Consider the following 18,222-nt stretch of genomic DNA (forward strand, 5'->3'; position numbering starts at 1 on the left):
GAATAATGTTATTAATGCGTGTATACTAGCTGCTGTAGCTATTATTCCAGTGATGATAATCATAATGGCCGCTTACTTTCACCATAGTAGTAAGTAATCTTTTTTATATAAATATAAAAATAAGTACATGCGGATATGCGTCTCTCTCTCTTTCTCTCTCTCTCTCTCCATCTCTCTCTCTCTCTCTATATATATATATATAAGTATATATATATATATATATATATATATATATATATATATATATATAATTTAGGATTACATTAAGAGCATTACTTATACAATTACAGTTTTGAAGCCTAGTAGTCTATTATCACATGTAATTGATGATCGTTTAACCTACACACACTGTGTACACTGCCATTGAACTAGTTAATGCTATGTAAATAAAAAAATGTTCTAACCACAAATTTATGCATTAGCTATATATAGCTATATCAATCTTCGTCACGAAATTCCAAAGGGTCAATTTAAAGATTTGTTTTAGAATTTCGAATCTCTTGCTATGTTTTACCATTAATATATCCATTCGTAACTTGTATATTTGATTTTTTGTTTCACTGGAGTATCTAATGCCTAATCTTTCTCTCATATTTAGTCAAACGTTTGAAAGTCCAGTACACGTTACTGTAAGTTATTTTTTTTCATTTAATTTTTTTTTTAAATATGCATTAGTTGCTGATGTATTTTTATAACACTTCGCACCCCAGTAAATTCGGAGGATCGTTTTTGTAAGGGTGAGGACCCAGATAACGTTTTAGTTTTGTGACACGTTTTATTAATTTTTGGAATAAATTTTAGCAATTTTAACTCATCTAACTTATTTTTTAGTTACGACGGAAATTGATAATTGTTGCTAATCATTTCGTGGACTATTCGAACATATAAAATTTTAAAATAATACTAAATTTTAATGTATTCGGCAGTCTTTGAAACAGTTGGAAAAAGACTGAATTACTAAGTTTAGAAATCAATATATAGAAATTTAAAGAGGTTATGGAAGTGTTGGAATGAAGTATAACATCAAACTATAGGGAGGTTCTGACAATTTTTGACGATTTGTGACAATGGGGTTGGCTGGTGAAGTAACTTAGGGAAGAGTTATAAAAATTCAAGACTCTTCGGGGAGGAATGACAGAAACACAATGTTCTTTTGAAAGAATGACAAAATACAAGGTTCTTTGGGAGAATTTACACAGAGTCAAGTTTTTTTTTAGAAGAGTGACACAACGTAATGGTACTTTGAGAAGAATGATACGAAAAATGTAACTTAGAACTAAATAAGAATAATACTGTGAGCGGCTCCATAGGTTGACTATCTACCTACTCACTCAAGGTATTGGTGAAAAAATAGGATTCTCGATTTTTATACTTTAACAATTTTTAAGACCTATAGAAATAAAAAAAACATTATACGCATCATCTTGTATTCAAAAATAAATGAAAGAAAATTATAAATATTTAAAATTGAATGTTAACATGCTTAGTTTCGTGTTCTGACGTTTTCCCGTAATATTTTTAAACAACCAGGGGAAGCTACTCATCCGTATGTCTTAAAAACTAAGAAATATGTTTAAAAGAAATAGACAAATATTTTCTATATTTAAAATACAATTAAATAACTTGTTAGCTAATACATAACTAAGATCGCACAACTATTCTCCTACCATTATAAACGCACCAACCGATATTTTCTGCACTATTTTTTTGGTTATGCTTTTTTAAAATTCTTGTTTTATTAGCCTTTGTTTATACCTTGTTACGAACGTTGACCCTCGTTTATGTAAAAATGTTCAACACTAGCCTCTGTGGAAATTGTTGAACCATAATGCTTTAACCCCAACCCTTCCCCACCTTTTGATAGGAATCCCTCCCAACCCCTCAACAATTTCCACTAACTTTTTTCTTTTTCCTTCCCCTTGTTATATATATATATATATATATATATATATATATATATATATATATATATATATATATATATATATATATATATATATATATATATATATATATATATATATATACCCCTCTCGCTGTTGAGTTCTTTCCCTCTCCCCACCCAGCAGTGTTTCTTCCAGACTTTTTTCTCCGGGGGGGGGGGGGGCGGACACTTGAAATTTTTTATTGGGGAGGGGGACGAAATTTCCCGGGGGCGAGAACTGTTAAAAGTATTTATATTTTCTATATAAATTCCATTTCGTTTAGGGGGGCAGTAGACTCTCTTCGAAGAGATGCTTGGAAGAAACACTGCCACCAGGATTCCAACACTTTCATTTTACCTTTACCCCTTCTTCGGGTTATTCCTTTGAATTTAGTATTACATATGTGACATACATGTAAATACTCATCATGTACATTTGTAAAATCCTTCGTTTTCATTCGATGTTTGAAAGTATGTAAAATATGTTGATATTGATGAATTTGTTTTAAATGGCAAATAAAAGAATTTAAAATAAAATTTAAAATATAAAAATAAAATAAATCAGTTTACCTGAATATAGTCCCCCGTACAGTTATGTTTTTATATTTTTTTTCTATAGCAAAATGGACGCAGAACAGTGGGTTAGGGAAAAGGATACACAACTACAATGTAAGTAGCAACACAATTTACGTTGCTTATAACTTAGACCATCACCATTTTTACTCCATTTCATTCCTTAAGGAACATAGGACCTCTATTAAAGCATGCCCCCTCCATGGTTTCCTGCATCTGTTTATAACATTGCTATAATTACTCGAAAAACTGGTTAAAATGCTTCTGTTCTTTATCAAACCATATCAAATGAGTATTTTAGTATTGTTAAGTAAAATAAACCCGTTGGCCATTATGTTGACCACGATATCCCTTTATATCCCACGTTCAAGGAAACTCGTGGTGTCTACTGAAGTAAATATCATACTATTAGTTCCTTGCAGAACATGGGGGTCTCTAGTGTCAAAGCTTTCCACTCCTGCCTCTCTTTTCATCGGTTCCCAATCCCTTCCTATTATTTCGTTCTCTCCATCACGCTACGTCGCCAAGTGTTCCTGGGTCGACCACTGGTGTCTTGCCTTTGGGGTTCTACTCAACAGCGTGTCTAAGTCAATAGCCAGAGTCTTCCCAAGCATGTGCCTTCTCCATGACCTGCCTTTCTATTATTTCCATACGTATTCCACAGTTTCTCGTTTTCTACCTACTCTTGATATATATATTTTTATATACTCCTTAGTCCTCAATTAAAGTCTGAATTATTTTTCTTGTTGCATCTGATGTTTTTCATGTATAGGATTCATATAGCATGACAGCTTTTACATTGATATTAAAGATTCTTCTTATAGTTTTTTAGAGATGTTTGACGAAGTAATATAATTCCCGTTTGATATAAACAGTAAAGTGTGTTTTTAGAAACGTTATTCGTGTTTAAATATTTCATGTAACATTTTCCCCCAGCGCCCGAAAGTTGCAGAACACCAAGAAACGATGACGACCCATCACATGACCCATCTTCAGTGGAGGATTCAGAACAGATCTATGAAGTCCTATCAGAGTTTACCTTCGATAAAGACATCTCCCCTCTGATTGAAATAGATAAATGCAGTCCACAATTCAGGGGCTTGTTGGCAGTAAACACTACACATGATAAGGACAAAGATACAAAGAAACATTCCAATGAAACCGGAGACAATGAAACCTATAAACCTGTTGTGTTACAAAATCAAAGAATTACAATCAATTCTGAAGAAGAAATGCAAGAGTTCTATGAAAAAATCGACAATATAGGCGACCAGCTTTCCATAATATTTTCTGACCCAACAAAACGGAATTTGAAGAAAATGCCTGTTAAAAAATCGAAATATTTAGTTGCCCCTGAAAAAGATTCGCATTTAAGCATTGGAAACGATTTGCACAATTTTAGAGTTTCAGATATTTTGCAATATAAAGTTGAGGTCAAGGTCATTAATGGCCGACTTGCAGAAGTCAAAGTTCCTTCCCTGAAAACCTTTTCAAACCTCCCAGAGGATATGGAAACCCCGAAACAAAACGAGGAAGTTCCGTACTGCGGCTTCAAAGACATCAACAAACTTATCCCCGAGACACCGCTACCAAGTCCAATAGAGGAATCTAAATACAACACCCCCACCCAAGACAATGATAAACACATCTACGAGGCCGTCTTACACAAGCAGAAAATTGACCCCGCATGTTTAGAAGGTGAAACCCGTGAAGATGAGGGAGTAGATTTCAACAGCGATGGGTGTGAATACTATTCAAGAAATAGAACTTATTCAGACCGATCTATGGAAACAGAGTCTGTTGAATATTTCGAAATGGATGGTGCAGTAGGTGTATTGTCCTAATATAATGATACACACACATACACAAACATAAATATGTGTATTTATATATATGTTTATATACATATGCATATAAGTATATACATATATATGCATATAAATATATATAAATATATAAATACATATATATATATATATATATATATATATATATATATATATATAATATGTGTATATGTATATATATATATATATATTATATATATGCATATATATATATATATATATATATATGATTGTATTATTGCTGTAAACTTTTTCTTAGTCGTTGTATATTTTGAGGTTTTTTGTTTCTTTTTGTAAGAGAGCAACTGGTTGTAACAACAGATTAATCGACGGAAGACAACTTTGAGATTAGCCGAGTAAAATACTTGAACTTGGCCCGACTCAAAGTTGACTTCCGTTTACATCGAGCTCTTGTTTCTAATGGAGGTCACTGGCTTGACAATGGTGTGTTATAACACAATGTGTTGGCTCGCTTCGTGTGACAAAATTCTCTCTCCCTTTCTCATCATCCCGTCCTTCTCATTTAAAAAAAATGTTGTCTCCCATATTCCAGCTTTCCCATTATCTATTATTAAATTATTTTTTGTACGATACTTTTTTTATACTTAACTGCTTAGTGGGATGGCTTATCATTTTGTTATACTGTGGTTATGTTTTAGTCATTATCTTCAATCTTATATGTACTAAGTTTTGTTTATTTGAATTCTTACTGAACATTGTTATATAATAGTGTAATAATGAACATACAATTTTTTCAAACCAATGTCAGAACTAATTATAGAAACTGCTGGTGTAAAAACCATATATTGTTTTGGAAATAGGCGTACCGCCTCGCAAAAAAATAGAGTGTATCTGTTAAACTGAACTCGATGAAAAGTCGATCATGTGGTCAAGTAGGATATATATTTGAGTAGGCTTGAGCTAGAAACCTATCAGATTTGATTGAACTCGGTTGCAAACTATTGACTGGTTTTAAGTCAACTACTACTTTTTCCAATTCTACTATGTTCAATAATATAATATAATATTTAATAAAATGAAATTTATTTAATTGTATTGTTTTCTTAGTTTTTCAGTTTTTTAGGCAAACATTTATTTTAAATTAAAAGTTGAACATTGACATTGATTTCGGTCTTTCTTTGTGGCATTATCATATCGACTGCTAAAAAAAACATTAATCGGAAAAATATTGTTCTATATATTTGTAATAATATAATACAATATTAAATTAAATTAATTTTCTTTAATTGTATTGTTTTCTTTCTTCGTTTTTCTTTTTTTTCTTTTACTTGAGGCAAACATTTATTTCAAAAATTAGAACATTTACTTGGTGCATTAGGCTAAAACAACATTACCATCAGTGCATTAGAGTGTTTGTGTTGTGCTTACTGTGTAAAAAACAACACGGCTGAACAGGACAATAAAGTGGAATTTATAGGGCAACTTGTGATTAAAGAATTAGGCGAAGTAGGCCGGAATGTCATGACCTCATTTAGAAAAACATTTGTATTATAGACATGGTTTGTTTAGCCTTGATCCAATATTTACTGAATATAGAAAAAAAAAGTTAGAAAATTATTGTTTAAAAATGTATTCAAACTATAAAATAACCTAGCGTTTGGCGTAGTCGGGTTGGTAAAGCAAATAGCTCCTAAACCGAAAGTAGGCAAGTTCGATAGCTCGGGCAAACAACTTTTGTTTGTTCTTATACGTGCAGACAATGGAAGCGAATCTAAAGAGATAAGCAGGCTGAAATCTGAGTCAACGGCCTTTATGGCGCATAACAAGTCCACACGTTTTACTTAATTGTGCTGGAGGAAACCCCTTCTAGCAATACAATTAAGAAGTAGAAGAACATAAAAAACGCAAAAAAAATGGTGTGTCTTTCTGCAATAGGAAATCCCGTCTAACAATATAATTAAGAAGTAGAAGAACATAATAAACGAAAAAAAAACAAGTGCTTTTTTTCTGCATTATGTTAGTATTTTTGACACTTACTAAAAATATGCAACTGCGTTTTACTAGTGTACTACGGGTAATATATTGTTTACTTTTTAAAGAAGACGTTTCATATCGTTTGCTAAAACCAGCCTCCCACTAGCTGTGTTGTTTAAGTACTGTGTAGTGACGGGACTGTTGGAGGGAACATTGTACTAAACAGTCCTAGTCATAAAGTTGTTTATTCACGGATAGTCGCATCCGGTCCGGGGGTTAAGCGGCTTGTTGTGCTAGGGCACGCGTTGACTTAGATATGAGCAGTTAGTTTAAAGAGGATCATTGTTCTATTTTAGCGGATTAGTGTTTTAATTTAGCATTTTTTAAATTAATGATACACAATGACGAAAGTTTAATAACTCGGTCAATCTTTTTATGTGTGGGTTTAGCAATTTTTGGCGTAGGCGCTTTTGAAATTTGTACACGAAATTTGTATGCATGCTATATAAGGATTGAAATATTGTATTTTTCTTTAAAATGCGTAATGACAAAAGCTCAAAGTAGTAAATAAGTGAAGAATAGCCTTGTGTGAAAATATTTGCGGTTATGTGCTTTTATTTAGTTTTCATGGTGCTTTTATTTAGTTAAAATTCAGACTTGTGTTTGTAATATTATCTAAAAACTGTGTTCAAGTATTTGAAGTATTCAAAATGTTGAAAAATCAATCACCACGTTTAAAACGTTGTAAAGATGTTGCGGTTTTTCTACTGCTGGCGACTATAGCCACATTTGGTCAAGCAACTAAGCATGCAGGTAAGTTATTTTTAACTATTTATCGTCGTGTATATCTTAATCATTTGACAGGGGCGTAGCGAGGGGAGGGGGGTGCGGGGGTGCGGATCGCACCGGATGACACCATTTAGGGGGGTGACACCAAGGCAAAAAATTGCTAAATATATAGAGAAAAATTGAGGGGGGGGGTGTTCAAATCGAAAGTTTGAGGGTGGGGTTGCAAATCGAAAACTTGAAAGTTTGTTTCCGGGAAAGGTCGAAACGCCTCTGGGGGGTGACACCATTAAGTGCCGCACCGGGTAACACCCGACCTCGCTACGCCACTGTCCTTTAATTAAACTTGAGCAGAATTGCATAAAATTATACATATTTCAACTGTCATGCGATTAATGCTTCAGCATTCTCCTTCCTGCATCTCAATGTGCTTAGATTCTCGAAATGGATGTTTTTTTGAAAAAGACTAAAAATAAAATCACACTAAAAATTGAAAATAATTTGTAACCGCGCCTCATTTTATCACTCCTTTACCTCCTACATATAACTAACATTTCACATTATGTGTCACCTCAGATTTAAAGTGGATCACCGCTTTCTCGGCCAATAACCAAACCTCGGTCGAAGGCTACGTTTTTAACGCAATCTATGTTGACAAGGGGAGGTCAGTGACGTTTACCTGTATCATACGTAACAGTACACCCGGACTTACCATTAGCATCAGAAATGAGATGGGCAATGTGCTGGGCAAAGCTCTCAATAGCTCTTTACTGGTGGCTACTCTACCAATCACAGTGTGTAACGATATTGGAAGGTACAGCTGTGAGGTTAGGGACTTGGTTGAGGGAAGGAATGAATCATTTGATCTATACATGATGGTGGATGGCTGTAAGTACAAAAGAGGTTATTGGAGAATAATTAACTATATATATATATATACATATATATATATATATATATATATATATATATATATATATATATATATATATATATATATATATATATATATATATATATATATATATATATATATATATATATATATATATATATATAATCGTATTTACTAACCTAGCTAAATAAATAGAATAAATATCATTTTTTGTTGATATTTTACTGTCCATAAACGTGTACATATCAAAAATGTATAATTTAAACCCTGTTTTTCTGTTCTTAGGCTCTGATAAGCTGTGCTACAACGAGGAACCAATAAAAACAGTTTACGCGGCCGTCAACGATACAGTCGACATCGAAATTTGTTGCATCGCAAACTATAAACACTTCACCGGCATCGACATTGCAATCAACGGCGTGACATTTAAAATGAATGACTCGGGGAAAAAATTCAAGTTTAATGTTGAGCGTAATGAGCCTTCTCCATTTCACTACATTGTCCATGTAATTGTGGTGGACATCCAACGTAAGGACTACGGGATACTGAGATGCGTTGTTCACGCGAACCCAAATTTCCCTGTGAAATATGAACTGCATCTTAAGGGAATAGGTAGGTTCACAGTCCATATCATTGGTGTTGTTTGTATATTATATGACGGAAACAGAATGTCAGCTGCCATATTGCCGTCTAAAAATAGATTATTTTTTAAGTCTATGTTATCGTTTCAATTCATACATGGCTATAAATGGCTGGAGCGAAGCCCAGGCGATATGCTTAGTTTCATGTATAAACAAAAATAGTATATAAAATAGGTATTCCATTTAACATATTTACCCAGGTAATTTATACAAAAGTTGTTTATTCAAATTATTTACAAAAAAATAATCCAAAATGGATCACATTTAAATTATTTACTAATGTAATATATAAAATGTATCTCATGATATTATTTACGAAAGTAGTGTATGTTGCCTTCATGTCATAAAGATTCAGTTAGTGAGAATAAGGCAAATGAAGTACAATTAACCTGTTTCTAAAGTCTTCGGTACGTAGAGACAAAATTGCAGATTAAACACAGCGAATAAAAGACACATATTTTTTATTGTTTTTTAATAATTCTTTTGTTAATCTATTAAAGTAATCCACTTAAAATCGTCAAAACTCGCTAAAATCTTGTGCTGCGTATGAAAATATCCTAAACCCGATTTTATAGATATGGTATATATATGTTGCTGACTGCTAATTTGAAGTGGTCAGTGTTTTTTAGCATTAAGTCTATAGTATACCTCGACGATAAGCCAACACCGTTCAAATTCAGCTATAACAAATAAGCAATAGTTATTGATTATAAAATCAAATCAATAATATAGTTAAAGTTGTATTTTGTTAACACAATGCTTATTTGAAGTGGTCAGTGTTTATTAGCATTAAGTCTATAGTATACTTCGTCGAAAATAGCCAACTCCATTTTAAATCAGCTATAACAAATAAGCAATAGTTATTGATTATAAAATCAAATCAATAATAATATTGTTAAAATTGTATTGTGTTAACACAATAATTTCCAGGAGATGAATGCCAAAGGGGCTGGTGTAAAGGTGCTGAACAATGCCTACAGTTGCAGACTGCACGAGCTACGCATGAACAGGCCAACACGACGTGTGCTTTGTACGGAGCTCAGTTGTTTAATGGGGTCCTCGAGGACCAGGACCAAAGGTGTATCTCAGGTATACCGGTAGACGTAGGACATTTTTAGTATACGGGTTAAGAATTACCTTAAGGACCAGGACCAAAGGTGTATCTCAGGTAAACCGGTAGACGTAGGACATTTTTAGTATACGGGTTAAGAATTACCTTAAGGACCAGGACCAAAGGTGTATCTCAGGTAAACCGGTAGACGTAGGACATTTTTAGTATACGGGTTAAGAATTACCTTAAGGACCAGGACCAAAGGTGTATATCAGGTAAACCGGTAGACGTAGGACATTTTTAGTATAGGGGTTAAGAATTACCTTAAGGACCAGGACCAAAGGTGTATATCAGGTAAACCGGTAGACGTAGGACATTTTTAGTATAGGGGTTAAGAATTACCTTTTTTTTTAAAACGAAGTGACAACGCGTCTTGCAGAGCGTTACGAGTATTGTTTAATTAAATTCCGTATATCGTATTCTAAAAATAGATATTGGGAAAATTATTCAATGCCCTATACGGCCTCCTATACATATATAACTTTTAAAGTGGAATATACAAATTCAGATCCAGTAATGGATAATCTACTACGTACCCATCAATAGGCTACATTATGTTTGGATTAGGATAAATAAATTTATAATTCGACCTGCGGTAAGAAAATGAAGCAGTGTTTATTTCCTTTTTTTTGGGAATATGCATCTTCTCTTCTGATTTAAAATGCTTTATTTTTCTTCTATCACATCGGATGTGGTTGGGTCAAGAGTGTGGCAGCTGAAATTCAAAATCTCGGAGCTCGTGATAGTCTATCTAGTCTATATTATTAAGCCTATGTGAACTTAAAAAACATGACCAGAATTAGGTCTGTTTTTTTCAATTTGCTTGAAAGGGGTGGGGGAGGAGTGTAGACACCGACTTGAGTTCATTCTATGACGTGTGCTACAGGCCTGCTGAACTCACAGTGACCCCGCCGACTGTGGTTGGGATCTTTTCGCCAGTGGGATAGAAAACGTAAGCAAGCAGTCACCGAGTGAAGATGTTTGGAACTTTATTTTAAAAAAAGGGGGGTTGGTAGGGCTTAGGCTAAGGCTAGGGCTATGGCTATGGCTAGGTTACACCACCCACCTCCCCGCCCAAGCGGCCCTCTGTAAAAAAAACTTTTTACAATCATTATACCACTGTTACTTATATAAATCTTTATTTAAATCTATTTCTGAATCAGTATATATGTATCATTATATGTGTATGTTAAAACGGCTACAGTGCTTTACATCAACCCCCCCCCCCAAGTATTTACTCCCCAAAGCAATTTACCCCCTGTCAATAATTACCATCTCTTGTCAACCCCCCTCCCCCAAAGTAAGAATCTTAACTGTAACTCAAATTCTAAACCTATATAATATTACATTAATCCTAACCTTAAGTTAAGAAAAAGACAAAAACCTAAGCATTCACCTCAGACTAAAACTTAACACAAAACCATAACCAACTCAAGACATTTGTTTAAGCATAACCTTGACCATTAGCCCTAATCTTAGCCCTGACCCTAACCCTAACCCCAGCCCTGACTCTAACCCTAACACTGACCCTAACACTTACCCTAATCCTAAACCTAAATAAACATAAATGAGCCCTCAACCTAGCCCTAGCCCTAAACCTATCCCTATCCCTATCCCTATCCCTATCCCTAACCCTAACCCTAACCCTAACCCTAATCCTAACCCTAACCATGGCCCTAAACCTAACACTAACCCTAACCCTAACAAGTTTATTGAAGGAATTTTTCTACTTGTAGTGGATAAATGTATCCCAGCAAGTGTAGACTGACCCGTCGGTCGACCGGGAAAAATCTCGATAGGGCCCTGGGTAATTTATTTTTAAATTGTTGGTATTTTACGATTCCCTCATACCAACGCATACACTGCTGGCTTCGATGACAAAAACATTTTCTATGAAGATTTTAGGGTTCGGATCCATTTACAAAATTCCCCGGGGCTTTCTTATCTCAGCCAGCCCACCACTGTACATAATTAATGTAATTACTGGTTCCATTGACAGATTTGACAAATGGCTCTTTGGTCAGCGTGAAGACATTTTTATTGAACAAAGCATTCTGTCTTTTTCACGACATTGGAAATTCCAACTCCTCACTTGCTAGCTGTGACGACCATACACCGTACTTGTGCCAGATCAAGTATTGGGGTAATAACGTTTTTCTGTCTGTGTCAATGCTTAGGAAATTTGTTATTCCATGTTGTTTTGTTTTTAAAATTCCGATTAGTGGATTAAATAGGTGTAATTATTTCATCATATACTGTCAAAATGAATACTAGTGTAATAAACCGGGAGTGATCTCCCCTAAACTTTCTCGAATATTCTTATATTATAACACTACGGGAGATGGCACACCACAATATGTTTTAAAAATCGATTTTTAATTACTTAAACTTTTTAAAATAGAATAGAATCTCGTAGGAAAAAGAATTGCGCACTAAGTGAATGCAAAACAATATGTGTATAATAGTGCGAAATATTATTAGTTTAATATATAAAGTTCGATTCTAAAGTTCAATTCGGTATGTATGTTTGTAAAATGTTTGTCGTGGATTTTAAAGGAAATAAAAAAAAAACGATACTTCTATGAATTCAAGTGTTTGATGTTTAAAGTGCTTTTTGTCTAAATTTATGAGTACAAAAAATTAATTTTGAAAGTGTTTTAAAGCAATTTTCATTTTGCGTACTTAAAATAATAATTTTCAATATGAACATTACATTTAAAAAAAATTAAAAATGTATCAACGTTTATAAAATTTCTAATTGTGTCTGAAAATTATTTGCATTTAGTTTTTTAGCGCTCATTACGTCCCTTGATTAGGAAACCACAGTTACTTCCCTTTAACAAAACATTACATCGGGGGTAAAAGAATTTACTTTTTATTACTTTGTGTTGGTGTTAAAAAAATAAATAATTACATAATTAGCGGGATTGATCAAGTGCAATGTTGTAGATATTTTTAATACTGCCTTTTATTTATTCTATACACTGAACGTACTGTTTTCTTCTTCTTATTTTTAATCAAAGACAGTTAAAGTAACAAAAGGCATCTTTATTCGGGAACGAGAATTCCCGCAGGTTATTATTTATGTCTTTTTTTTTTGGCGTTTTCGTTTTTGTCTGTCCTTTTTTGCGCACGAAGGGGAATTCGTTTTTGTCGGTCGCACCAGAAAGCTCTTTTATAGACACCAGCACCAAACTACAAGAAGATATACCATTTGAATTAATACTAGCTGTCCCGGATTGTGTTATGTTTGTCTTTTGTTTGTGTTGTGTTTGTGTTTGTGTTGTAATTGTGATGTGTTTGTGTTTGTGTTGCGTTTGAGTTGTGTTTGTGTTGCGTTTGTGTTGTGTTTGTGTTGTGTTTGTGTTGTGTTTGTGTTGTGTTTGTATTGTGTTTGTGTTTTGTTTGTGTTGTGTTTGTGTTGTGTTTATGTTGTGTTGTGGTTGGGTTTGCGTTTGGATTTGGTTTGTTTTCGTTTGCTTTTTCTTTGTTTTTGAGTTTGTGTTATTGGTTGGGTTTGTTTTTAGGTTTTGGTTTTTGTTTGTATTTGTAATTGATTTGCGTTATGTTTGCGTTTTTTGTTTTGTTTTAGTTTTGGTTGGTTATGGTTAGGGTGGGAAATACCGAGTATATGATGATTACTAAACACACAGGTAATGGTCCTTAACAGATAGTTTTTTCACAGAGGCCAGAGCAGGGCCTGGCCGGCTAGTACTTTATAAATTCACAATTTCGTAACATAAACAGGTTACGTAATTATAGTGTCGATACAAACTATAATAAAAGTTGATAACATAACAATCTAGGCCACATCTTAGTTGAATTTAAGTATCACCAGAGAAAACGGTCTACACTGCATGTTTGTATTTTTTGTTGTTGTTTTTGTTTTTTGTTGTTAACAATGTACACATTTTATTACTACCCACTATACAAGTTTGGCTGATAACCCGAAGGACTCCAGTTTGGATCTCAATCTATCCAGCTATGATAGGTAGCTGATTTATGCTGGGGAAAGTAAATGCTGCTGGGAATACTGCTGATATATAAAATATATGGATAATATGTTTTGTATATTATTACAGGAATGCCTGAAGAAGTTCACTTTCAGCCTATAACTGTTGAAGAAGATGTCGAGCCGAAACAAAACTACCTGGTTATTGGTGTTGTGGCTGCCGTGTCTATCATATGTCTACCTGCCTTGTCCATTTGCTACCTGCGGTACCGGCAGAGAGGTGTGTAAAAAGAACTCGCCTGGTTCCAGTGTTGCATCATGTTTCTAATTAACCTTCTAATTCTTTTCATTTTAGCAATGTTAGAAAAGTAGGCTACAAATCCCTTACACAGATGGAAAAAAGGCTATTATGTTGTACATACTTATTACTTTAAAATTTCATCAAGCATATATATATATATATATATATATATATATATATATATATATATATATATATATACAGTATGTAACTATAATGTATTGTACTTTCACAGAAAGCCAGAAACTACAGATTTCTGAAAAGTAAGCGAATTATTTAAAGAACCTGGAACGTTTTAATTTGAACGACGATATCATTATGTTATCACTTTAGTATAATTTATTCTTCTTTTTATTCGACTTTTTTATTAGCATGCTATAAAACATGAGGGTATAAACGTGTGTGACAGAAATAACAATATAAAATATAAATTCTTTATTTCAGAAAATTGCTGTCTGAATCCGAAAACGTTGACCGATTTAAATGCGAAGGTAAGTGTAATAAAGTAAAACAATTTATTATGAAAAGTGAATACCGAAGATACGTTTATAATATGTTCTAATCACGTGGTACAATGGTTTCACTTTTATCTTCATTTAGTTTTCACTATTTAAATATTACTTTCTTTTTTTTTGTACCCAATAAATACTAATACGTGAATTAAATATTATTTTTTTTATTGTTATCTCAGTTTTAAACATAAACAGATTAAAAATTATGTTTTATTCATTTAACATGGTTGATAAAAGCAGCATAAAATAGTCTAATTTGTGTATATTCAGACCAATCAGTAGCAAGGATTATGTTTGTAAATACAGTGTCGCTAAACACAGAAGTTACTGTTTACATTTTAAACGCATTATTCATATCTACCTACATCAGTGGTTCATAACCTTTTATTGGTGGTACCTCACTCCACCAGTTTCATGTGTGCTTTCACCGGAATCTTATTAATAGTTCGATCGTCCACACTGTAAAAAAAATCCGACCGCAAACCATATAAGCCGGGTGTTTTTCTTGACTTTCGTCGAACACCTGTGATTAACTCCCCGAACCCCTGGGGTTCGATCAAACCCATTTTAAGAACCACTGACCTATATTGAATATGTTTGTTAGTTTATTCCTACTTTTATATATTTCTCGAGGCCTAATTCCAAATAAACCGGGAGTGATCTCCCCTAAACTTTCTCGAATATTCTTATATAACTCTGAATATAGACATGATTTTTAATTACTTAAACTTTTAAAAATAGAATAGAATCTCGTAGAAAAAAGAATTGCGCACCAAGCGAACGCCAAAACAAAATGTGCATAATAGTGCTCAATATTATTAGTACTTTTTAAATTTACATGCGTTTTTTGAGAAATCGGAAATAGCGTAAATTATTACTTCCGTTCAACAGAAATTACTCAAAATTTGACAGAAGGTAAAGAATTAGATCTTTTACTTACATGTGAAATTTCATTTATCTATCTGAAATAGTACTCAAGTTATAGGCTTTTGAAAAATTCAAAGTAGAAAAAGTACCACTTCCGGTTATCGGAAATCGCTCAAAAGTTGATACGGATCTACGATTTTGATAAAATACTTATATATGAAATTTCATCAACCTAGCTGTAACGGTACTCAAGTAATCGTGTTTACACACAGACACACACACAGACACAGACACACACAGTCACACAGACATACGGAAAAGATTGCAGAATTATGTTTTTCCGTAGCAGTGAGGTGTAAAACGTCGAGATTTGTAAAAATCTCGATTTTTTTTTTGCACGATTACAATACTTTCTCTATACTTCGTATATACGAGAAAGTAAAAAAGGTTTAAATTGTAATATATATGTCCCACAAATAATGCTGAGTGTTACGTCTAAATGATCAGTATCATAACAGTATTGTTAAACTACCTAATTAAATAGCATTCCGCAGATGAAGACCAATATCACACGCTTGATGACGTCGAGCATCACATGTACAAAGACCTTGACCACGGCCACGAGTATGACGTCACCGATGACTCCCTTCTCCAGGCTAGCCCTGATCACCGAGACAGCCTCGCCTCGCCACCTCCTATGCCACCAAGACCACAGCAGCAACAGTACATTGAGTTGGGACTGGTCTCCATCAACAAAATCTCTGAAAATATTTCTACAAAAAGTCTGGATCTCTCAAAGAAAGACCCTATTGATACAACATCTGATAGTAATGACAACAATATATGTAATACTGGAAAGTCCATTGAAAAACACGCTGTAAAAATAACCAATCTTAAAATTAGTAGTAATGATAATGAGCATAATACTACACGTATTGATACAGCTAATCAAGAGCAACCATACTCCCCTTTTGTATTTCCTTCACTTAGTATCGATAGTGGTCAGAATGGAAGTCAAACAGAAACATCTATGGATGAGAATCAAGACCTAACACTCATCAACACGGACCAAGATCTTGCGGGACATTTCAATTTCGTTGACGTTCTTAATGTTAAGGTACAGAGTAAAGATGATATAACTTATAATGAGTATGATTCAACAGGCCTTGATACATTGAGGGAAGAACATCAGTATTTCAAATTTCAGAACACCCAAACAGATAACTGTGAGAGCCAAACACAAAATTTGATTAACCAAACTAATACATTAAAAAGCCAAACGCAAAATTTGAATGAACAAACTGATAAATTAGAAAGCCAAACTCATAATTCTAATGACCAAACTGATAAATTAGAAAGCCAAACTCAAAATTGTAATGACCAGACTGATAAATTAGAAAGCCAAACTCAAAATTTGAAGAGCCAAATTATTAAATTAGAAAACCAAACAAAAAATTCTAATGACCAAACTGATACATTAGAAAGCCAAACAGCTAACCTCGAGCAAAAGAATAAATTACTATCTACAAGCGAATCAGATTATTTTGAGTGGGAGGGTTCGGAGGTCAAAACAACTACTGATATGAACTTTGAACCCGACAACCCAAATGACTACCATGTTCTAAATCTAGGTATGAGAGACAGTGTTGTAGATGTTTACATCACCCCAACTGTATCTAACACAGACAGTTCAGAGGTCAAAGGCAAAAACAATCTCTCGCAATCTATAGCCAATGATGAAATGAGAACAGACTGTAAAGATAAGTATAACGATAACCAGAACGAATATATTACGCCGGTTGAAGATTTTCAGGAAAATGAAACAAATTCGGGCTATGGATATTCGGTATGGGATGGTGCCAATATAGCTGATCAGTGTAGTGGCGATGATAATTTGAAAACTACAAGCCAAAACAGCAATTGTGACGAGAGTTATATAGACCCTTTGTTTCACGACTATTACCCGGAAGCAACAAATAATAAATATCTCTATTTAGATGGATCAACTGGTAGGCCTATTATGGAAAGTGCTAATACATCAAGTAAGTCAAAAATTTTACAAGCAGAAGCAAACAACGAAGGCTCACGTCATGTGCAAGATGGCGCCCATAAACCAAACTCATCTCATGTGAGTGGTTATTTTGAATGGGACGGCTCAGAAGCGAAAGGTACACACGATTCACCGATAACTGAGGGTCCAAGCAATGGCGAAAGACCAATATCTGGCTATTCGGAGTGGGATGGCTCTAAACTAGACTATTCGGAGTGGGATGGCTCTAATTTAGGCTATTCGGAATGGGATGGCTCTAAATTAGGCTAATTGGAATGGGATTGCTCTAAATTAGACTATCTGGAGTGGGATGGCTCTAAATTAGGCTATTCGGAATGGGATGGCTCAAAAGTACCAGCTCTTTCTAATAACAATTTAACTCAAAAATGTTCGATTCTGAAAAGTGCAGTGACCCACGACAATTCTTATGAGAACTACATAGACCCAGCATATTACAGCAACAATGAGACACCTCTACACAGGAATAGACTCCTGTACAGTTCCACTCCGATTCAGGGGAGTCGTTACGCATTTGCCTACACTTACGTATTTTCGAAACGACAAACCAGAGGAAAAACAGTAACAACTTTTTTTTATGAAGAAGATAGCGTCATCAACCCACGCCTTTATATTTTAGTGGATTCTTTGAATTGGACGGTCAGATGGTATAGAATGAACCGGTTGAGACTCAAGTTAACAAAAACAACCAATTTGGTAAATATGGGAGATATTTTTCAGAGCTCTCTAAGGAATTCTAATGCTCTAAATAGCATAGATATAATTTCTAGAGGTGCAGAAAGTGTCTTTACTAAATGGGATGGGTCTAAT

At 34.0% G+C, this 18,222-nt stretch overlaps 1 protein-coding gene across 1 annotated transcript; it reads left to right on the forward strand.

Moving 5' to 3' along the window:
• The first annotated feature begins 6,891 nt into the window (after positions 1–6,891).
• Positions 6,892–17,664, forward strand: LOC131927391 (uncharacterized). Its single transcript, XM_059283098.1, has 10 exons — positions 6,892–7,092; positions 7,642–7,953; positions 8,246–8,572; positions 9,532–9,690; positions 11,712–11,855; positions 13,795–13,944; positions 14,201–14,228; positions 14,410–14,456; positions 15,899–16,717; positions 16,976–17,664. The coding sequence occupies exons 1-10, from the start codon at positions 6,990–6,992 to the stop codon at positions 17,662–17,664; spliced, it is 2,778 nt and encodes a 925-aa protein (XP_059139081.1). The 5' UTR covers positions 6,892–6,989.
• The last annotated feature ends 558 nt before the right edge of the window (positions 17,665–18,222 follow it).

Source organism: Physella acuta, unplaced genomic scaffold (genome assembly GCF_028476545.2).
Source record: "Physella acuta isolate Inbredline_101_S28 unplaced genomic scaffold, ASM2847654v3 ptg001396l, whole genome shotgun sequence".
NCBI lineage: Eukaryota > Metazoa > Mollusca > Gastropoda > Physidae > Physella > Physella acuta.